Genomic DNA, 23,592 nt, shown 5'->3' with positions numbered 1-23,592 from the left:
ACGAGGAGCAATTGCAAGATATCACCAAGGGCTCTGCTCTGAAGTCTCCTTCCTCAGCTCCCCTGAAAAAGGGGAGATCCCCCTCATGCCGACACCTCTCTTTTGACATCAAGGATCATAGGGATGGAGGAAGTGTTAGAATTTGACCAACTGTCCTCATGTCCCTGCACGTTTTCTCCCTCCAGTGCCCAACATTAAGTGGGGCTCAAGAACGAGAGGAGCAAGGAACAAAAGAAACCTACCATAAGAGCTAAAAAAGAAATCTGACTCAGCAAAAAGAGGGGCAGAAAATCAACTGTCACACATTCCTCAAAACACAAATGATGTGAAGGACAACTGTGCCAGCCTCAAGCTAGCATTGCACTCAGAGACAGCCAGAATTCAGCCACCCGAAGGGCCAAGCGAGGAGCACGCTAAGGATCACATACCTCCCTCACCCGCAAGAAAGGTAGACCTCAGCTGCTCCCTGCAACTCGCTGCCCTCTTCTTGCCCAGCCAAAGGAGCACATTGCTTGCCTGTTCCTGCCACGGCGAAGCAAAACTAAAGCTACAGCTGGCTTCACTGCACAAGAGGCACCAACAGCAAAGCCCAGCTACACAAACTGCCCCAGAGGAGGGCCGTGGGATGAGAGGTGCCTGTCTGCTGCACGCCTGCCAAATCTAGACTGGTGCATGGCACACCAAAGAAGTTCAGTGAGATGGCACTGACCCCCAAAACCCCAGTCAGGAGATGCTGTTTCCCAGCAAAGAGGCAGCAGAGGACTGAGCCAGTGGGATCTGGGGTTCCCGTGAAGTCTCCTGCCAGCATGTAGAGGTGCAGCAGCAGGCAGGAGCAAGAGGGAAAAGTGGTCTGCAGCAACAGATGGCCTCTGAGGTAGATCTGAGACAACTCCATCTGCCAACAGCTGTGCATCACAAGTCAGGCTTTTCCTAATATGCAAGCTCCTCCTTGCAGCCCCAGCTTCCTTCCCCTTCCCTGTCATCTCGTTCACAGCTCAGAAATGGATGAAGGGGCTAGGTTTTTTTGGAAGAAACCCTTCATTTGGTAGCACCTTTGGGTGGATACAAGCTCTGTATCCTTTGGAAACAAAGAGTGAAGCTGGTGGCTGCTGATGGCATGGCTGGACTGGTATGGTAGGGATGAAGAAGGCTAAGGTGACAGCATGAGAGGCAGAGTCCCACTGATGCAAAAACCCTTTGCAGAAGCCAGTCTGTCATCTGGACATGGTCATGAGCCATGAGAACACCAGTTCCACAAGGCACACACAAGCTGGCAAAAGGCCTCAGCTGACAGGAGCCAGACCCAGCACTCAGAGTGGGGCAGGACTCAAGGCTTCACGTGGACCTGAGGATGCTGCTGCCCCATGAAAAAGCACTCTACAAATTGCAGAGCCCCAAGCCCAGGTCTCGGGGCTGGGAGGTCCAGAACAACAGGGCAGTTCACCTCCTACAGCAAAGAGGGTAAGAGAAACCCAGCTGTACCAGAAGAGCTGGGGCAAGCAAAGGCTGGGAGGTGGGCCTCCTATTTGAAAAGGGAAATTCCTTCCCTTCTCTGCTGCCCAGCTCTCCAAAATTAGCTCAAAACCAGGGTCAGAAAACCCCACTTAGCCAGAGGTCCACCATAAGACAAGACATGGTTAAGGTTCCTCCCTCAGACCCTGGTCTCTATTTGCAGCATGAACATCCTGTGGCACTTGCCAAGTGCTGGCCAGACATGCCCCAGGAGACACAACCCTCACCTGAGAGGGGCCCTGATCCTCAGGGTCACAGAGCCCCAGCACATTCCCCCAGGAGCCTGTTTCCATAACAGACACGTGGTGCCTTCAAGCTGTTGTGGCCCTGTCCCAGGGACTCAGGAAAGCACCATGAAGAGAGGGGAGGAATATGCTGTAGAGGAAAAAAGGATTGTTTGGAACCATCGACAATGCATCTGTAACAATAATCCAAAATAACCAAACACTAACATAGAAAAGGAATACAATTGCACGCTGATTTACGATGAAACAGAGAAAGGGAAAACCAGGAGGACTGGAAAAGGTTCCTATGAGGGGAATGGAGCAAGGGAAATGGACCTTTTTGGTTTTATTGCAAATGGTTCAAGAGAGCAAGAAAGGAAGGGAGGAGAGTGAGAGACACCTTGGAAGATGACTGGTTTCCAAGCCATTCTAGACAACGCTTGTGAGGATGGGGAGGAGGTGCTGCTGCTTAGTCCCAGTATCTCGCCCTCCTCCCCAGGAGACAAGCCCTTGCTTCTAAGGAAACTTCACCTTCCTGGTTCGTGGTGAGATGCCGTTCTCCACTTTCACCACTCCATTTTCATAGTAACCTGGGGATAAAGAGAGAAAACTCTGTCCCTTGCACAGGTCAAAACTTCAACCCTCTTGGGGCTGGCCCATAGACAAGGGGAAAGGCCCCACCATGGCACAACACTGCTGGGGACACCCTGGACTCTGCACAGAGCAGGAGGCACTGGTGCAGCACTGCCTGCATGAGGGGACAGTGAACCACAGGACTGATGCCTCCCATGAAGCCAGTCCATGGTACACAAGTCCCAGCACTCACCCCAGTCCCTCCTGAATGGCCTGGTTTGCCTATTGGTGCCAGTGGCTCGCTTCCGACTGCTCTGCTCATTCCAGTACACCCTCCAGCGCCGCAGCTGGAAGTGGATGAAGCGCCACATCACCGAGGCCTGGAAGAGGCACACCAACAGCAGCACACTCATTCTGGTAGGGGTGGAGAAGAGGCAGGCTGAGAAGAGAGGAGCGAGGCCACCACCAGCACCATGCACACCAGGGCTAGTGGCTGACGTTCCCCTGGATGGCTGCATGAAGCACCAGAGGCAGGTACCATCCCTTGAGCTCAGGGCAGCCACTTCTCTTTCCCTCCCCACCATAAAGCTCTCAGGTACTCAGGGCACTGCTCACGGTTAAGACTTTAGGGCAGGAACGGATAAATACGATCACCTCAACCAGCACTGCCCAAAACACTGCATGGTCAAAGACGTCCCCACTTGCTCTGTACAAGTAAAAGGTGAATGTGGTTAGGAGCTAAGAAAGTCCCCAAATCCTCAGGTGCACCAGCAATCTGTGGTTTCAAAAACCTTAGGAATGACCACGCACCTGTCCTGGCAACTTCTGAACCAAACCTACAGCTGCTGCATGGGTGAGAAAGCCTCCTAGTCTTAACAGACAAGCAACAGAATGCAAGCCATGAGGAAGCCATCCTATCTTCTTCTTCCACATCAACAGACAGCAAAGGGAAAACACCTTTTGTTAACCACATCCATGTGAGCAAAGTTACTGGTGCAGAAGGGAAAGCCTGCACAACTTTTTGTGACACAGGCTTGTGCTTTATTACTTCACTCAATGAGCAACTTATCTGCTAGCTTTTTCCCTCCGTTGTGGCTCTGTAGCCTTTAAACCCCTCCTTGCTCTCTCCATGCCCTACCAGCTTGCTAGGACCTTCCCTAAACGGAACTGAGATCAGATCCCTATTGGCATGTCCAAACTCAGCAAAACCACCTTGGGATAACAACAATCACGAAGATACAGTAGGGGACATTCCTACCTGAAAAGGATATTGTTGAAGAGAAAGCTGAATAAATTCCCTCTCTCGGGGTCGAGGGCCTGGTTCTCCACCCGTGGCAGCCCAAAGCCAATGACCAGGATGTACAAGGTGAGGGTGAAGAGCTTGGTGACCACAAAAACAACAGCCCAGTAGTTAAACCTGCAGGAGGACAAGCAGAGGTGTTGGCAGGAGCAGCCTCCAGCACTGAGCTGGAGGTGACAGTGAGGTTCCTGTCACACCAATGGCTCTCCTGGGCACCAGAGGATGGAAGCCATGGCCAGCTCTCCTGCTTACACCTTCTCGTTGCTCTCATCCGTGAAGTAGATCAGCCGGGACACATGGAGGAACAATTCGGCTAAATACTGCAACAGCAAGAGGATCAGCCCCAGGCGGGTTAAGCTAGGAGGGAAGAGAAAAAGACCATCACCGGGCTGGTCAACCTCAGTCCTTCATATCAAGCTATACCATTTCCCCTGCCAACCCTGAGCTGCTGTGCCAGCCCAAAGCCAGACCCTTCTGCAGCAGTGGGGGTAGGAGTGCAAAGGGGAAATCCTTGTCTCCAAAACATCAAAGGAGCCCAAATCAGCAGCAGAGCTGAAATGGGTCCAACATGAAACCCTGACTATTGGCAATGCTGCTCTGCACACATGCTCAGAGGATGGGTAAGAGCTCACTGCCCGTGCCATGCTGGGAGAGCACCCCAGGGTGCTTCCCACACACAGGGGAGATGCACCCATCAGCCTGTGTTTTGGGTCCCTGATTAACATTTGATTTGCAACACACATAGACTGCCTGTGCACTCACAGACCATCACTGAACTCTCTCAAATTCAGCTCTGTGGGGCTTTAAAACTAACGGTGAGGAGGGCCATTTCAATACCATCTGCTTTTTAAACACTCACCTTAGAATCATAGAATGGTTAGGGTTGGAAAGGACCTGAAGATCATTTAGTTCTAACCCCCATGCCATGGGCAGACACATTCACTCCCTTTAAGCCCCCCCCACCACACTGTGGCTTCCTGGGTACAAAAAGACCTTGGTAAGCTCCATCCACAGCAAGGGGCAGGATGCTGAAGCAGTGAACTCACTTGAAGAGGTATGCGCCAGCGATGTGCACCAGGTAGAGTGTGATGCACCGCAGCTGGCGGGGGATCTCCTCCTGTCAGGGCAGAAAGCCAAGTTAGCCTCTCCTCTGTTTCACCAGCCCTCTCCCAAAGCTCACTCTCCCCAAATGCAGTGGGCAAACCACCTCAAGCATCCGTGCCTGGCTCTCACCTTGCGGACTTTTTGGAAGTAGAGTTCCGGCAGGGCATGCAGCCAATACGCCAGCTGACACAAGTAGAAAAACTTCACCTGGAACCTGAAATGCAGGGACAAGCTGCATGAGCCAGTCTGGGACATGGCAGGATCCCAAGGACCCGGGTGCCAGGGGAGACACTGGACAACCCCTCCACCACTTTGAAGCCATGGGATTTAGGAATCATTTCCAGGTTGACAATTCATGCTGAGCCAAGCTAGCCATGCCTGGAGTTTATCCAGATGCTTGTGCTGTGGTCTCCATGCTCTCAGCAAACCCCACTTTTGCAGAAACAAAAGAGATGATTATCCCCCACTTCAATTCTACCATGAAAAATGAACAGCAAAGAGACTGGACCAAGGTGATGCAGCCAGGAAGCAGCTGGGATAAATAACCAAGTCCACAGCACCTTCCTCATGGAGGAAACCTTCTAGGAACACACTCCCCAGGGCCACAGACAAGATATTCCCCATCTCTCTTCCGGGATCCCACTGCAGCATCCTTGCAGCAGGGTGCGTGCAAAAGGCACTGTGCTGTCAGCATCCCGCTCCCAGCCATGGGGAAAACCATACAGAGGAAGGAAGTGGTCAGCCTGAGAACAAAATGCCCTCGCAAGTGCTTACGGAAGATAAACATGCGGGTAGTTTTCCCACAAGCTCCGGGGGTTTGATATGTATCCTTCCTGAAAAAGAGAAAGATGCAAGCCTTCAGCAGGAGAAGCAGGCAGTGCATGGTTACAACAGGGAGGGCTCCTGCTACAGCAAAACTAGGAACTAGGGATGACACACAGGTCATTTCAGCCTGCAGTAAAAGTCATGTCCCCTGTAAAGGCCAAGGCTGAGCTCTCCAAACCTCAGCAACATTCACAGAACCACAGAATGGTTTGGTTTGGAAGGGACATTAAAGCTCATCCAGTTCCAACCCCCTGCCACAGGCAAGGACATCTTCCACTAGACCAGGTTGCTCCAAGCCCCATCCAACCTGGCCTTGAACACGGCCAGGGATGGGGCAGCCACAGTTTCTCTGGGCAACCTGTGCCAGGGCCTCACCACCCTCACAGGGAACTTCCTCATATCTGATCTAAATCTACGCTCTTTCAGTTCAAAGCCATTCCCCCTTGTCCTATCCCTACAGACACTTGTATATAGGCCCTCTCCAGATTTCTTGTAGGCCCCTTTTAGGTACTGGAAGGCTGCTATCAGGTCTCCCTGGAGCCTTCTTGAACATTCATGGGTACCAAGTTCAGGATAGGATGTTTTGGAGCAAAAGAGATGCTCTGGAGCTGTGGGGGTAGATGCCTGTAGCATGGCTCCAAGCAACAGCATGCATGGTCCAGGGGAGCTTCTTCCCCAGTGGTATTTCCAACCTGAGTATCATTTAAGCAAAAAGAAGTACTTCTGCAGAGAAAGGGGAACAGAAAACACCTCCAAAAAAATCAGTATGCATTGCATAGTTTTATTTTCCACCTGCCAGCATTTGCCTACAGTCTCTTGCCTTATGCTTGCAGGACAGATTACAGGATGGGGCTCCCTTTTTGTTCCATGCTTGCACAGCTCCTGCCACAGGGTTGCTGCACTGGCCCTTGCAAAGAGATGCTGGCATGGGATATCCATCCTGCCCAGCACCTATCTGTCACCATCATCCCTGCCCTATCTGCCCTAAGCCCTTTATTCAGTTGAGGGCAGGGGAAGTGCCAGGTGTTGCAAAGGGTGACCTGCTCTGCACACACAGAGCATTTGGGGAGCACATCATGGCAATGAGGGTTTGCACAGGAGGCTACAGCCCCACAGCTGGTGAGAGATGGGTCTGGCACTGGGTGAAGGCAGCCCAAAACCAGCAGCATTGACTTCCCACAGCCCTGTGGGGCAGACACAGTGCCAGCAGACCCTCAAAAATGCTGGCCTGGAAGGGAGCAGCTGTCCCCTAAAGGCATCTGGCAGGACACCCTGAGCAGTGGGAAGGGGACCTGCTGCCAAGTATCCATCCCCAGCACTGCCAGGGACCACATCTCCCCATTAGCCCCACAACCCTGCAAAAGGCATCCAAAAACCCCAAGGTGCTGAACACAAATAAAGAGGAAAGTAAGAGGCTTGAAAGCTGAGCTTACTGAAATGTCCCCATCTTGGCCCAGGGGCTGACTGGGGACTCTCTGCTGCCATTTGTGCTCCAGAACCCACATATCCCACCCTGGGAGCCCAAAGGCCAGTCAGATCTGTGCCTTACCGTCACCACAACATACAAGCACCAGATCACAGAGGTGAGGTGGAAGGCAACCATCTGTCCTGATTCATTGAACTTGCTGTGTTTAATCTTGGAGAGATGGAGACGCCTGTTGATTTTCTGGGAAAAAGCAGAGGCAGAGAAAAGGAACAAGAGAACATGAGCCACCAGATCAACAGCCCTCTGTCCTCTTCCTCCTCCTCCCCGTGCCAAGCGGCCCCTAGAGATGAAGTCTCACCCATCATCTCAACCGCCAGACCACCCCCAAAACAGCATTTAACTGCAGCAGGACCACATCCCCCCCTCCCCCATGTTACTTGAGCTATTTTGGTGACATGAGACATCAAATGGCACTCACGTCCAGGATGTACTCCTGCACCACTGCATGCAGGATGATGGCAATGAAGAAGTAGAAGAGGATGGTAACCGCATCCTTCAACCCATAGTGATACTGGATGAGTTCTCCATCTGCAAAGAGACCAAAATGTGGGTCAAATCCCCATGACCCACGTGATTTCCAGGTAGGAGCTTAAGGGTTAGTATGGGGAAGCTATTGCCAACATAAAGTTTATGTGGGGTCACGTGAAAGGTGGAAGCGTAGAGAGGTCATGACTGTGCCAGTGGATGCAGGGATGGAAAAAAGGACTCTAGCCGAGGTTAGTGTATTGGTAGAGGGTGGATGGTTTCCCCTCTAACAGCTAAACACCTCAAAGGAGGAGACACCCAGAACACTTCAAGCTTCTCCTGCCAGAGATGAGGGGCTGTGGAGATAGGAATTCATCAGCCTGGAGAGATGAAGACATGGAGCCGGCGCTGAGGAAGGTGACGAGGCAGAGACACCCCACTGGGAGCATGAGGGCCCGGGATGGGATTTCTACCCCTTCGGTTATCATCCAACACCCAGTCTCTCTTACTCACTCCTGAAAGCTGACGGAGCAGGACTCAGCTACCGACATGGTATTAAGAGCTCTGAGACAGTGGCATGGGGCTGGCAGATCAGAAATAGGACCCACAAGAGGGCCTGCTCTTCTGGGCCAACAGGAGACTCAACAACACCCAAAGTACCCGAGGCATCTGCATTTAGGCAACTATTCACAGCCCTGCAGCATATGGGGAAGAATCAGAGCCAGGAAAGCTGCTGTCCTCATGGCATGGTGCAGAAAGCATCACGTTGTGAAGCTCAGCCCAACCTGGGCTGCTGCCCTGCCCATTCTCCTGCCCGTCACATCAGTGGTGGGAAGCCACTTCTCTGTCTTGGCCTGTTTACCCTCAAACAAAGTTTCAATCTGGATTTCTAAGATCTGAGGTACATGAATGAGATTTGAACAGGATTTATGTAAATACCTGGTGTAAGGATAGGAAAACACCCTGTCCATAGGAGCCCCACAGCTGGGTGCTGTGCAAACCCAGAGGTAAACATGTTGCCTGTATCACAGAGCTCATAATCCCAGTGCAAGACAAAAGACAGAACTGCAAGTCTAAAGAAAGATGTGTAACAGCCCTGCCTCCTCTTTCCAGGGCATTTCAGCAGCTGCTCTAGCAGGAGCTGTATGTGCACTGAGCAGGGGAGACAACAGCAAGACCTGCTGGCTGCCGGGCACCAGCATCCTTGTTGTGAAGGATGTGAAGCAGCCTTAGAAAAGATCAGGTGTGCCGTAACCTTCCTCTGTGCAAGCTTGCTGCACCAAGGTCTCTCTCCCTACAGCCTCAGCTAGCTCATGCCTGATATTTACTGATACCTCAATACTGGTTCTGGTGAGCTGGTTATATGCCCCCTCTTGATTTACGGTATCAGGAAAGAATAAATCACTTAATAGAACAGCAGCGGAAGTTGTCTGGACCGTGCCACAGGGCAGCACAGACCACAATTTAATCTGGAAGCTGGATGATTTCTTCAACCATAACGTTCACAGACTTTAAGGGCAGACCTTTTATCTTCTGCTTGTCTGCCTGCACTAATCCCAACAGCCCCGCTCCTAATCCTGGATGATTACTCAAACACTCCTAATTAACTGCAGCTTTCTGTCACCAAGTCAGGCTGTGAGCCCCGGGCTTTACCCAAACCACCTCCTGCTGCTCCACACCAGTGCCCCAATCGCTGCCAGTCCCGGAAGGGCTCCTGGCTAGGCAGGTAGCTACTAGCAGCCAAAGCATAAACAGGGACCAAGCCTCCCGCTGACTGCTGGCTGGGAGCTGTGGCAGATCCTACAGTCCACTGGGCTCAGACCTGCACAAGCTTGGAGCATCCTTCAATTACTCCCCATGTGCATCAGGACCATAAGCTGCTTGCAGAGGGGATGCTGTGCACATGCTCATCACACTCTCACCTTGTGCAATCCCAACAAATAACAGCATTATCTGCACACCCCTAAGAGCTAAATCCCTCCTGTTCCTCGGCATGGCACAGAGCTACTCTGGGTGTACAACCAGGCTTGGAGGAGGATCCTCATCCTCTAAAGTGCATGGAATGGCCTGACCATGGCAAAAACAGGGTAGAGAGGAAGCCTTAAACCCCCTGGAAAGTATTTCTTCCCAACCCTGGCAGCACAAGTGCTGGCACACACAATCAGTGTGCTCTGAGCCATACAAACTTTTCTTTTTCTTCACATACCTTTACTACCAGACAAGGGCCCAAACCATGTGCATCAGTAGAGAGTGAGCCCAGGCCAGCCAGCCACAAGAGTTTGGGGCAGACCACAACTTGACCTCCCCTTTGGGGCATCTGCAGCATAAGCATCTCTTACCTGCTGTAGGCACGCTAACATTGTACTGAGGTAAGATAAACAGGAAGGCAGTCTTGGCTGTCACCTGTCAAAGACACACAGAAGAGGAAAACAAATCAGTTGGTGAATCAATTCCTCTACCAGCATTTAACTCCCCTTTCCAACCATGCTGGGAAAGGCAAATTATCCAGGGAGATGTGCAGGCACTGGCTTCACTCACAGAAGTGCCTTTCAGTGAGAAGAGTGCTAGAGAAGAGGTTTGTTTTACAGGGACTTGGGAAGAAGATGGGTATGTATAAAAGAGAGGAAAACCTGGAAAAGCCACCAGCCAGCCTGACAGAGGAAGCTCCCTGCATGCCCTCCAGGATGGACCATCATCCCATGTGACCTGTTGCTTGGAGGACACCAGGAGCCCAAACCAGCAGGCCATTTGTGTTAATTAAACTCATTCTCATCCACTCCAGACAGCCACACTGGGAGCCTGGCACATGTAGAAATGGCAGTACCCAAGCACGCTCATGGCAATCCATGGATTTAGCCCCCCATCTTTGTAGAGACTCCTCTAATAATAGCAGCCACGGGACCAGTGAGGCTGGAACCCTTCAGAGACTGTGCAGGTGCCCACAAGGGTCCCATGGGGCAGGGGAAAAGCAGTTTTGGCAAAGAGCTGAACCTTGTGCTGGCCACACATAGGAACCCAGCTGCACATCCAGCATCACAGGCTGGCCCTCAGAGAGGAGAAAAAGCCTGAAATGAGACAGCTCCTTGCAAAGCAGGGCTGTGCTGCTCACTCTTCATTATTGCTTTTAAGTCAAGGAAATGATCCTCCCTAGCAGTGAAGCAGGAGGATTTGTGGGAATGGGGCAGAACACCCCATCCCAGTGCATCTGCAGGATGCCTCCAAGCAGCATCTCCAAGACCAAAGGACCTTTGAGCCAGGGCCAGTGCAAAATCTGGTGCAGACATCCAACAGCTCTTCATCAGCAACTGTAGTGATAGGACAAGGGGTAATGGTTTTAAACTTAAACAGGGAAGTTCAGGATAGATATAAGGAAGAAGTTCTTTACTGTGAGGGTGGTGAGGCACTGGAACAGGTTGCCCAAAGAAGTGGTAAATGCGCCATCCCCAGCAGCGCGCAAGGCTAAGCTGGATGAGCCTTGGGTGACACGGTCTAACGTGAGGCATCCCTGCCCATGGCAGGGGCTTGGAACTGGATGATCTTAAGTTCCTTTCCAACCCAAACCATTCTATGATTCTAACACCAAACATGCCTTCATCCCATCCAACCCACCACCAGCAGCAGATCACCAGAGATTTCTATCTCTCCAGTGGCTCCTCAGCCATCCGTCTGATGCTTCACAAGCACCCCGCCTCATACACAACCAGCCCAGAAAAGACCTGTGCCTGTTGATAGAGATGAGCTGCATCTCACTCAGACTGTTTCAGAGGTGCAGGCTATTAAAAACCCTGCTGGAAATACTGCTTCATGTCTTACAGGACATAGCTGTGGGGGGGAAACACAGGGGCTTTGCCAAGCGTTCCCATCGTGAGCATGGAGCAACCAGCCGGTGGCTCTGCTCTGCTGGCACAGGCTGCCCATCTCCCTGCAGCCCCAGCTGGGGCACAGCAAACTCCATGGATGTTTTCATGATGTTTTGGGATTATTATTATTATTTTCCACTTAAGAAAAGATATCGCACATGTTGTGCTTTGCTTGTGGAGGAGGAGATGTAAGAAGTGCTCTGCAGAAGGAGATGGAGACCATGGGCAGAGCTTGGGGTGGTAATGGAAAAAGCGCATCACCTGGCCTCAAGCTGGCTTACAGAGACAATTCTGGCTCTTGCAAACATCACTGGCTGGGAAAATGAAGTTGCTTCATCCCGGAGAGATACAGCACAACCAGGACCTGGACTTTACATCCACACCTCATCACAAGCTGGCACAGGGAAGGAAACAAGCACATGAAGCCAGCTGTGGCCATGATGCTGCAGGGATGGGCAGCTGTATCGTGGATTTGATGACAGCAGCAAACAGTGACGGTTTTACATCTATCTGAGTTCCCCTGGCGGACATCCAGAGGGGTAAAAAGCTGGAAATAAGACATCATATCCAGATGAAGCCTCCTAACCTGCTGGAGGGGCCATAAACCAGACCTGTGGTCTGAGAAATGACCCAGACCATCTCATTGTGGGGAGCAATGCCCGCACGGTGCCCAGCCCCAACACAGTTTGCAATGACCCTCCTTATCGTCTTTTCTAGAAGGCCTGGTAGGAAAGTTTCCTCCATCCACTCAAGGATCAAGCAATACCTTTTCCCATCTCCACACCAGCCCTTGCTTCCCCTGGGCCAGAAGACCACCAGCAGCTTCAGGGGCAACCTCTGCATCCCTTCACCTTTCCTTACAGAGAGGCATTGAGTTGTTTTCTAAGGCCCATATAAAATGTTTTACAGCCCAAGATAAATGAAACCTCCTGAAGGCTGATTTCCAAAGACAAACTGCTTCTCTTCTCCAGCTGATTGATGGGGAAACCAAGGCACACACCTACAGCCACCCACTAAGAGCCCTCACAGAGGCCAAATTCAAGCCTCCAGGTAGCCAACCTCCCCATCTACATTAGTACACCTCACAAAACTTATGTGGAGGGAAGGCCTTCTCTCAGGCTTCCCTTTCTCCTGCCATTGGCTGGGAAGCGTTCACACTGACCATGGAAACATCTGAATATGCGCAGAGTTTCACCCTTCATCCTGTGCATGCTCCCCTGTGGGCAACAGCAGGACCTTAACAGCCAAGGCACCATTTTCAAAGGTGAGTCCTTGGGCTTTCCAAGGGCTCCAAAGACTGGTTGCAGCTTATTTTGTGAGCATTCCCACCTCAAAGCTTTCCTCGCCGCAGTTATACAGAATGATGTATTTATCATCCATCTCAGCTCTGTCCTCTGAGACTCACCACCCACCAGGATACCACTGTCCCCATTATGCCCTTGGCTGGGCCACCTCCGCCTTCCCACCGTCACCACAAAGACGTGTCCTCTGTTTGGACACACAAAGAGTCACAGTTTCTAGAGGCAGGTAGAGATGAAATGCGTAGGACGAACCACCTTGAGCAGGACATCCTTCCATCCTTGAAGGTGAAAGATATGCTGCATGTCCATGGTGGGACTTGTGTCTTTCTGCCATTGCCCACAGCACACCCCACCCAGTGGCCATGGAGGGATGGGTGACTTGAACAAGGTCACAGCTGAGTTCCCCTGAAGGGAACATCAGTTCCACGCTGTAGCTGAAGCACCCACAGCATCGCCTCCACATCAGCTGGGAGCACCCACTGTGCGTCCAGCACTATGCAGTGCACAGAGACAGAAACATCACTTTATGAAGCTTACACCTCCTGGAAAACAGCAAAACTTGAACCTCCAGCAATGCCATCTCAAGCTCTCCTGCAAGGCACTAACCAGGTTTCCTTGGCTCAGGAAGCAGCGATGAGCACCACAGATGGCAAAGCTTTAATGTTCACACTGAGCACTCTGCAGGCAGCCAGAGAAAGCAGAAGTTTGTACAGGGAACAGAAATGTGCCTCTGAATAATCCTCACAAGATGCTCGCTGTTTGTGTGCTCTGAAACAAGATGCTGGTATGGGAAAGAAAGCAACAGGCATGCTCCTGCCTTGCAGGGCAGCAGCAGAGCCAGAGCTCCCACAGAACTGCTGGAGGCAGGGGCAGAATTGGGCCTCTCCAGGTATTAATGTATTTTTTTGGTTATGCTGTGAGGCCACCTCCTGAACCTGCTTCTTTGGTTTTCCCTTCATACCTCCAGCCTTTTCTAAAGGCAGCCAGAAGTCCAGATCCTACAGAGCATCACCGTATTTCAGGTAAGGATTTTTACAGGATGGGAGAGGGATTTGTCTGCATGGGATGAGCTGAGCAGTGACCATATAGGAAAGACTGTATACTCCTTATATGCTCCCTACCCTGCATTCAGGCCACCTCTACACAACCCACTACTGCCCAAGAGGGTGAGGGAGATGCTCCTCATCCCAACCTCATCCTGCCTTGCATGAGGAGTATGCCTGAACCAGCTAAATTTGGGACGAGGCTGTCCTGGGGGCTCTCTACAGCAACACAGAGGAAACAGCATCTTCATAAGCAAGTGCTTAATGACACTAACCTGAGCACTAAAGGGCAGCCAGGCAGTGAAGAGGCACAACTCAACATGCCCATCAAGACCACAATTTCCTGTGATGCTCAGAGTAGCCACTGACAGGGCTGAGGCTGTTTCTCACTGAGCAGCACAGCTGGAATCAAACGAGTGCATCCACCTCATAGCTCTTGATGGCAGGGTGATGGATAAAGCCAAACAATCCCAGCACTACTACATATTTACTACGCATCTGCTACCCACCACTGTGCATCTACTCCTTGATAACGCAGCAACTAGAAATATTCACACCCCTGCTAGCCTGGAGTTTGCTGCCTCTCATACAAAGGAGAAAAGCAGGGACACCTTCCACTAGACCAGGTTGCTCCAAGTCCTGTCCAGCCTGGCCTTGAACACTGCCAGGGTTGGGGCAGCCACAGCTTCTCTGGGCAACCTGTGCCGGCACCTCAGCACCCTCACAGGGAAGAACTTCTGCCTAAGATCTCATCTAAATCTCACTTCTGCTTTTGCAAGCGAGCAAGCAGCTTTTAATAAAGGCAGCTAAATGTGCATCCAGGCATCTTAGCACCTCTCACAAAAAGTACCTGCTGCAACTCTCAAACTTTCATATTCTCATGAGTGAGGGATAACTTTTGAGCATCCTTCACAGGGAGGTACCAGATCGCTCTATGAAACCCAGTTTCCCTCCTGAACACTTCACCCCAGCAAGATCTGCAGAGCCCATGCTGCCTTCACCCCCACCAGAAGCCCCCTGGTATGCAGCCATCCCCATAGTCCTGCTTGGGTTAAAACTGCTTCGGAGGAAGGAAGTGGCTCCAAACCTCTGGCGGAGGAGGCTGGGGGAGTTTCTGCAGTCAGAGCAGAGAAAATATTTCCAGGGCTTGAAAAACAACTCAAACTAATTAGAGATAAAATGCTATCCAAAGGTTTTCCTCACAGCTTAAGAGGTTCTTTTCTCTCCCACCAGTCAGGGTGTTTATGGAAACAAAAACTTGCTGATCCACAGTATGGATTGACACAGGCCCTATATGCAAACTAAAGACCAAACTTTGGACCAGAGCCTTTAAAAGTAAACAGCCACCTCCAACAAAAAACTCTCCTGGAGGGCGGCACAGCCCCTCTGCTCCCACAGACAAGCTCATCCCCCAGCAGGACACAACTATCATTGCCTCACGCTCCCTCCTGTTTATTCCTCTTTGGAAAGCAGATTGAAATGCTGCTTTTCTATCCCTTCCCCTCCCTTCTCTCCCCCCAACTATTCAGCCTTAAGCCACGGGCATGCCTCAGTTCCCACATCTGGCCAGGACCAGGGGAGGCAGGAACATGTTTTGTTTTCCCTTGTTAACGACGGGAAGGCCTTAATTTTTGCAGAGCACTATGGAGGGGACCAGGGAGGGGAAAGTATATTTAGCAGGAAGCCTGGAAATAGCAGCTCATTCGTCAGCCGCCTTCGTTTGACAGTGTCACAACCCAGGGTTTGGGAGACCGTGACTCACCACCCGGCCCTGCTCATGGGGAAAGCCCGGCAAGGGCATGGCATCTCTTAAAATACAATGGTTTATAACTGCATTACCGTTACCTCGTGCATAAGCATCAGGAGCTGCCTCCTGCTTGTGTGCCAGCCAGTTCTGGGCATAAAGGGGGATAAGACTGAGCCTCGGTTTCCCTATCTTACAGAGATTATAGCAGCAGTCCCCATCTAATACAGGACCCCCCAGAACAACGAGGTCTCCCCCAAATTCAACCTGCAAGGAGGCTGATCAACCCAACAGCGCACACAGGAGCCATCCCAGACAGCACACAGGTCATCAGGCACCTGCAGGTTAAACCCAGCCTGGCCTTGGCTTCATTTTTCTGCAAAGAAGGGTGGAAAGAGATACACAAAGTGATTTCTGCTCAAGGACAAAAAGCACCTGTTCCACGTTTCTATATGCAGTCACTTAAAATGGGGTTTGACCAAAAAAATAAAGGGGAGATTTTTTGTTCATAGAATCACAGAATCAAGTAGGTTGGAAAAGACCTTTAAAGATCATCAAGTCCAGTCCCCAGGACTGCCAAGCCCACCACTAAACCATATCACTGAGGGCCTCATCTACGTGGTTGTTAAAACACTTTCAGGGATGGTGATTCCACCACTGCCCTGGGCAGCCTGTTCCAATGCCTGAGCATTCTCTCTGTGAAGAAATTTTTCTTAATATCCAGTCTAAGCCTCATTTTTCCTAATATCCAGTTTCTGGGCACCAGCTCACTCATGGATGGAGCAGTCACACACGTACAACAAAATCGCTCCCTGGCACCATACAAATGTACACCAGGCATGTTTTCATATCCTGGAGACTAAGGGCTGGCTGGGAAAGCAGAAAACTCCACAGTGCCCAGCTCAGGACCACTCTTTTGGGGAGGATCCCCTCCAGGCCCTGGGCCTTCCTCCATGAGCACTGCTGTGATCATCTAAAATGTGCACAATACTCAAATGATAAAGTCCAACACACCTGTAACACCAGCAAGCAGCCTCCTGCCACACTCTGTGGCCCCAAATCACCTCCCTGGAGCTGGGATGGCACTAGTGGCACAGCCAGCAGTGAAGCCAAACATCAAGTGAGATGCAAAAGGCATCTCCATCATAACTGGTACCCACTCCCCAGTGCAGAGGAGTGATTCTATGATTTGATTACACGGGTGAAGCTGCTGATCCATTTGGATGGGGTGCCCAGGAGGATGCTCAAGGGGTACCTCAGGCTGTGCTTGGAGAGGAGGAGACCACAGCAGCCCTTGAGCATCACCGTGAGCAGGGTGCTGGAGCAAGCAAGCCCTCAGCTCCCAGTGGCTGTCTGAGAAAAGACTGAAAGCCTCCCCAGAGAAACCTCCCCTGCAGGAAACGGCCTATTGTGAGCAGGATTTGGCTGTTTCCGCCTCCTGAGCCTGGCTGTGGCCACCAGCATCAGGGAAGGCGGGAGCCTGGCTGTGAGGTGGGAAGCAGGACAGGAGGAGGAGAAGGGACAGTGACATGTCCTCCCCATCATCACAGAGGAGCACTGAAAAGGCGCTGAAAGGCAGAAATACCCAAGCTGCCACCAAAACTCACTGAGGAGATGGTACAAATGGGCATCGATAGTTTGGAGGGTTGGGAAGAGCAGAGCCTAGTTTCTCCTCCAGGAGAAAAGTAAAAGGAATCAAACAGAATAACCTGCAAGGACCAAAGGCGTTGTCCCAAACCCCGCACCAAGGGGAAGATGAGGGATGATGCTGCTGGGCAGGGATGCAGCCGGGCGGTGCAGAAGGAGGATGCCAAAAGCTACCCGTGTCTCCGAGGTCTGCTGGGAGAGCAGAGGCACCAGCAGGAAACTGCTGCCTCTCAGCAACTGGGAGACATTTAATTAAACGACATTTTAAACTCCAGAAAGACCACAAAATCCTCCCTGCTGACACCTCCATGGGAGTGTTCATCACACTGTGCTTCAACACCATCCTCAGAGCATCACATCAACCCAAAGCCTTTGCAGCAGCAAGCCTGGGTACCAGCTCTCTGGGACGGGGTTCCTGGTGTGAAACCACAGGCACCACCACCCCGAAACAACCAGCTGCAGGGAGAAACCCTGACAGAGATGCAACCTCAGCGACTTTTGGGGCTTTTTTAAGTACAACTATGAAACTTGCAGCCCAACTTTGCATATGGGTTTGGAATACAGCTGGCCCTCTGCGTTAGTTGTGAAACCCCTCCGACCCTCTGCACAAGCACATCGAAAGGCGTTTGTGTGCTGGAAGCAACTCGCTCATTCAATGCATTCGCAGAGAAAGAAAAGGGGGAGGTGGGATCAGAAAGAAGGGGGCTGCCACCGGGAGGGTATTAAGGAAATGGATTTCCTCCTCCTGCGATTTGCTGCAGAAGGAGCCTTTCCTCCTCCGCCAGGCCCCCCGGCCACCCCTTTCCCGTCCGGATCTGCTTTGAAACGTGGCACTGCGCTGAAGGGGAGGGTTTGTGCGGGGGGAAGCGGGGGGGTCCGATGCGGCCGAGCTGCTGACCGCGGCTCGCAGCCGCCCGAGGTGCCTCCACGCAGGGTGCCCCGAGAAGAGCGAAGCTGCTCGGAGGTGGCCTCCAGCCTTCCTCTGTCTCCTCCCCGAAAGAGGAGAGGAAAAAGCTAGCTGGGAGGGAGGGAGACTAGCAGGGGGAGAGCAGCATTCCCAGCATGGCTCCGCACGGCGCTGAGGCGGCAGCGGGGCAACGGCCTTCCCGGGGGGCTCCGGCCGCCCCGGTCAGGAGAAGGTTTCCTATAGAAGAGGCAGGGATGCCTTCTCACGGCCCATGGCCGGGACGGGGAAAGGCTGGGGAATCACTGGAGTCTGCCCGAGGCCCAGGAGCCCCTGGTGCTTGTCCCAAGGCGTGGGGTCAGCAGGCTGCAGGGAGAACACCTGGAAAAGGGCTGATGTTATGGAAATAAAAGCGGGAAAATACTCTCTCAATTTCCAATAGCTGGGAACGCTAGTGAGGGCTTGGCTTCTGCCGGCATGTGGCCGGGCAGCCGATGTACCCCTCAGTGTAGGGGAAGAGGTGTAGGGCAGGGACCATCCCCAGCAGCAGTGGATTCATGGGATAAGGATGGGATAAGGGGGTTCACCATCCCCTTCTGCAGCCAGCGACCCCAGGCTGGGCTGGGGCGGCAGAAGGATGCACCACCACCCAAAAGCCAGCCCCAGGTTGTGTCCCCGCAGAGATTTTGGGGGACACACACCTCTCTGATGGTGGGAGAGAGATGTGGAATGAATGGGGCGGCACTCTGCACCCCCAGACGGAAGGATCCTGCACCCCTGCGCCCCCTCCGCAAGCGGGATGGGGTCACGTCGCCGGGGTGAGGTGTCCTGGACACCCCCTGAGGGTGAAAGCACCACGGGTGCAGGGCCACCCGGGGGGCACACCGCGCTCCCCGTCCACACCAGGGGCACCCATGGGTGCGGGAACACACAGGGCCGGTCCCGCGAGGGGTCAACCGGGGGGGGGGGATGCGGGGTAAAGGCGCAGGCGGCCGGGGGGGGGGGGGGTGTCTCACCTCGAACATGAGGGCGATGAGGACGCTAAGCACCAGGCAGAAGCCGATGTCGGCGTGGTTGTGGATGAGGAACTCCTGGCTGAAGAGCGGGTGGCTCTTGGCGCGCCGGCGGAAGGCCATGGCCGCGCAGCCGGGGTGCGGAGCGCAGCGGGATCCGCGCCCGCCGCCGCGCAGCGCCGTAAAACTTCCCCGGGCCCCGCGCAACTTCGCGGAGCGCCGCGACGGCCCCGCGCAGGCGCCGCCCGCCCCGCCTGAGCCCTCCCCGCCGCCCGCCCCGCACCCGGCCCGGCCCGGCCCCCGGCTCCCGTCGGCGCTCAGCCGCGACTGCACCCACCTATTGTGCACATCTGGGCGCCTACCCACGCCTACACCCACCTACTGGGCATGGCTGGAGGCCCATCCGTGTTTGCACCCATCTGTGACCCATGTCTGGGTGCTCACTCACATCCGCACCCACCTACCATGTACATCCAGACATGCGCCCGCAGCTGTACCCACCTACCATGCACATCTGGATGCTCACCTGTGTCTACACCCATCTACCATGCATTGGATGCCCATCTGTATATGCACCCACCTAATGTACGCATCTGGGTATCCCCACACGTCTGCACCCACCTACTGTGCACGTCCGGACAGCTACCCACACCTGTACCTGACTCTCCATGCACACCCAGCCACAACTGCACTTGTTACCAGCTATGGCCCAGCACCCACCTCCCCGAGCCCATCGTGACACCCTCCATACACCCCCAAGCCCACAGCACCCCAAACCCTTCTCATTAACCAGGGAGAGGACAGAGGCATGGAGCACCCTCGCCATCCCATCACGCTCCCTTTCCAAACCCACATCCCAGCTGGGCTGAGTTGCAGTGACCACCAGGCACTCCACAGCGCGGACAGACTGATGACCTAGGCAAGTCACAGGGCAGAGCAGTGGCATGTTCATTGAAGCCAGGTCCTTAAGAAAGCCTCCCCAAATCTCCTCAGGGAGCCTGATGGACATTAAGGGGACTGGCTCGAAAACAGCAAGGCACAAACAGGGCTTTTCTTTTAAAGACCTCCCTTCAAGCAAAACAAGCACCAGATCTTTTCACTTGCAGGATCTGGCCTGGCTCTTCCAGCATCCCTGGATCCCATGGATCCCATGCCATGGCCTTTGGGGAGGATACCAGGAGGTAAGGAATGTTGCTCCAGTGTGTTTGAGGGAGCTGAGCCACCTCAAACTTGGTGCTGAGAGCACAAGTGTTTTCCTCCAGCCAAGGCCGGCACAGGAACCACAGTCGTTGGGTTCTCATTAAGCATTGGTTGGTTTTAGGCAAATCCTGATCAGCCAAGTTTACCCTTCTCTTCCCTGGCACTGTTTTGCCTTAGAGTGATGGGCATGGAGATGTAGCCCAAGCCCAGGAATTACAAAAACACCAAAAATGGGATTTGCATCAAACCCAAACTGCTTAATGAGGAGGAAAACTTTCCAAAGTTTCAGCTTGGAAAAAACGAGCAAATAACAACCCCAGGGCACACACTTCTATTTGCTGTCAGATCCAAGGATTGCATTTCAGTACTTTTGGAAGTGAAAAGATGTTTTTCCTGGTAAGTCTTTCCTGGGTTAGTTCAGAGGTGTTGCATCATTTTGGAGAGAGAATGTCAGCAAAACCGACCCCAAAACCTGGCACCTGAGGGCTCAGAATGCGCTGCTGGAAGGCAAGATCCCATGAAAGTACCTTTCCAACCCACTTTATTTTATGTTATCTTGGAAGAGGGACAAGAGTGACCCGTTAAACACAACAAGCATAGGGGACAGTGCCAATGGGCTGGACAGCCACATCCCCAAGCCCAGGTGCTGGCCTGGGTATTGTTTAAGAGGGATGTAGCCTCTGTTCCTTCCTGTTTGCTCCTGTTTGCAGATCACCAGTGAGTGGCACAGCCAGTTCTGCTCTGCAGCCCATGGGTCACTCCCTGCATTGTCAGAATTCACCACTGATTCCTGCTCTCCGCTCCCTTGCTGCCCTTTCACAGCCCATGAGAGGTCCTCTCATCAGTGGCGCTGAGCTCCCCTGGGCTGGGGCATGGTGCTCCTCCTCTCTGAAGTGCTGGAGAGCGTTCCTTTGGAAAGCAAAGTGAACAGAAGAGGTTCATAGGAGGCAAATGAGCAGAAAGTTTCTATTCCAGAGCAGGCAGGAGCACAGCAGAATCAGTGGGGTGGAGGCTGCAGCCCAGAAACGAACCGTGTCCTGGACTGCATCACCAGCAGTGTGACCAGCAGGTCGAGGGAGGGGATTCTCCCCCTCTGCTCTGGTGAGGTCCTCCCCTGCAGTCCTGTGTCCATCTCTGGGGCCCCAGCATAAGTAGGATGTGGAGCTGTTGGAGGGAGTTCAGAGGAGGTCACGAAATTGCTCCAAGGGCTGGAGTAGCTCTGCTATGGAGACTGGCTGAGAGAGCTGGGCTTGTTCAGCCTGGAGAAGGGAAGGCTCCAGGGAGACCTTAGAGCAGCTTCCAGTGCCTAAAGGGGCTGACAAGAAAACTGGAGAGGGGCTTTTGACAAGGGCCTGTAGGGACAGGACAAGGGGGATGGCTTTAACCTGACAGAGGGGAGATTGGGATGAGATCTAACCTGTGAGGCCCTGGCACAGGTTGCCCAGAGAAGCTGTGACTGCCCCATCCCTGGGGGGCAGGTTGGACAGGGCTTGAAGCAACCTGCTCTAGTGGAAGGTGTCTGTGCCTGAGGCAGGGACTTGGAAGCAGATGAGCTTTAAGGTCCCTTCCAACCCAAACCAGTCTGTGATATCCTCCCTTATGTGAGTGGCTGAAGCCCCCATGTTACTGATGAGCTGCATCCCCAAAGGCTATGCAGATCTTAAGGTCTATCTCAGGATGACACACCCCATCCAAAGAGAGCTTCATGGGAAATGCTGCGGAAGGAGCAGAGGGACTGTCAGTGTCTGCTCAAGCATTTGGGACACCTGGAGGAACCAAATCCTTTTCTTATGCAGCTTCACACCCTGGGTTCCGACTGGCCCAGGACACCTTGCTCCACAAAGAGCAGTGTGTGTGGGACCTCTGTGCCCACAGGTTGATGTGAAGACAAAGAGCGTGGCAGTGACCATGTCACCCACTTGGGCATATGTGCAGAGCTCCATGGGTACACTGCCAAGCATCAGGACTCAGCACCGTGGTGGTGACAGCCAGAGCCAGTCCTACCAAACCAGCAGGTTCCCATGCTGCATCCAGTGCTAAGGTTTCCAAATTTTCCCCATAGCCTGATGGTGCCTAGGGTGGTAAAAGGAGACTCTCACAGCCATCATCACATTCCCCACTGTGCACCTCGGATACCGGCAGCATCCCAGCCCTCCCCATTTTGCTCATACCCCACAGCAGCATCAGTCCTGCACATCCCTCTCCTCTGAGCACTGGATGGGCAAGCAGCCTCTAGGATCAAGGCTTCTGCTTTTGTGGGCTTGAGCAGCATCTCCCTCTGGTGGCTAAGGAGCAAGAAGCCATAGGGAGAAATGCCTTCCCATGTGGGAGATCCCAGGTCCCTTCTTCATCCTCCTGCTGAAAATCCTGACAATTTGGGATTGCAGGAGAAAAGCGTGGGGAAGAGAGAAAGGAAGGGATGTGAAGTGCTGTGTGCATGCCTGTCTGGGTTCTTTCTTTGCATACTTTCAGCTGGAGAGAGGGAAGACCCTTGCTCAATCAAACAGCTTGTGGTGGGTAGAACTAGAATGGGTAAAAAATCTAAGAAAGCAGGAAAATGGAGTTGCAAAGGAGAGGGGATGTCACATCCAGCCAGGAAGCTGTGCAGCGGTTCGCGTGCAAAGCAGCAGGACACCAAGGTTGAACGTCCCCTACAGCAAGGTCCAGAGGACCTCTCCATGCTTATGTGCACTCCCAACATGAGACACAGACACAGCAAAAACTGGTTTGTTTTTAAAGCATCATTATGTATTATCTAAAGTAAAAAACTAAACTAGATAAGAATCTCCATAATGCTATGGCAGCTCTGCTGCCTTGTGTGTGATGTGCATAGTGAGGAGGACTCTGGACCAGCAAAGCACAGCCACAGCATGGCAGTGCTGGGATCCAGGTGGAGGCATGGAGCTTTTGTCATGTTGGAAAGCAGCTTCACTCTGAAACTGGCACCAGCTGGGTTGCAAGTGCCCAGATGAGCTTGAAGGCTGGGTCAGTCTGGAGCTGTGACTGTTACATGGAAGCTCATTTTAATAATTCCTTGCATGCCTGTCCTTCCTGCTGCCTCGTCTGCCCTGGGGCACCACCAGTGTCCTGCCCACAGCAGGACAACAGCTGGAAGACGCAGCCAGATGTGTACACGTGAGCTTGGTGGTGAAGCAGCTGACCAGACCTATACAACATGTCAAGCCATGCCCTGGGCACAAACCCTTGTCCAGCCAGCCCAGCTGGAAGCATGAGCTATTTCTGAGACCCCAGTTGAGGTCTTTAGTTCCTGATATAAATAAGGAATATATCAGACTTTGGTTCCTGATATAAATAAACCCTGCCTGCAATGGGGATTTTACAGGAGCAGGAGCACATAGATGTGTTTTGAGATTTGGCTTGAGGCTAAAGT

General features: G+C 52.8%; 1 protein-coding gene across 1 annotated transcript; it reads right to left on the bottom strand.

Moving 5' to 3' along the window:
- Positions 1 to 1,967: 1,967 nt before the first annotated feature.
- On the bottom strand, positions 1,968 to 19,243 carry TRAM2 (translocation associated membrane protein 2). The gene is made up of 11 exons (XM_057427552.1): positions 19,005 to 19,243; positions 9,829 to 9,892; positions 7,443 to 7,552; positions 7,088 to 7,204; positions 5,488 to 5,546; positions 4,843 to 4,927; positions 4,656 to 4,726; positions 3,862 to 3,966; positions 3,568 to 3,726; positions 2,563 to 2,723; positions 1,968 to 2,326 (listed from the first exon to the last, which is right to left on the bottom strand). Exons 1-11 carry the CDS (start codon positions 19,122 to 19,124, stop codon positions 2,253 to 2,255), a joined length of 1,125 nt encoding a protein of 374 aa, XP_057283535.1. The 5' UTR covers positions 19,125 to 19,243; the 3' UTR covers positions 1,968 to 2,252.
- Between the last annotated feature and the right edge of the window lie 4,349 nt (positions 19,244 to 23,592).

This window comes from Pezoporus wallicus, unplaced genomic scaffold (assembly GCF_028554395.1).
Source record: "Pezoporus wallicus isolate ANWC-B61680 ecotype Strahan unplaced genomic scaffold, APGP_CSIRO_Pwel_v1 contig_6464, whole genome shotgun sequence".
In the NCBI taxonomy this organism is placed as follows: Eukaryota; Metazoa; Chordata; class Aves; order Psittaciformes; family Psittacidae; genus Pezoporus; species Pezoporus wallicus.
Note: the sequence above shows the minus strand (reverse complement) of the source record. Positions and strands in the feature narration are given on the sequence as shown.

What these genes read in the sequence shown, in the direction of transcription:
- TRAM2 (XM_057427552.1), bottom strand. Translation starts at nt 19,124, where the DNA reads ATGGCCTTCCGCCGGCGCGCCAAGAGCCACCCGCTCTTCAGCCAGGAG. An exon ending in ACTTCCAAAAAGTCCGCAAG is followed by an intron (nt 4,727 to 4,842) that starts GTGAGAGCCAGG and finishes CTGCCCTGACAG; the next exon opens with GAGGAGATCCCCCGCCAGCT. An exon ending in TTCAACAATATCCTTTTCAG is followed by an intron (nt 2,724 to 3,567) that starts GTAGGAATGTCC and finishes CACCCCTACCAG; the next exon opens with AATGAGTGTGCTGCTGTTGG.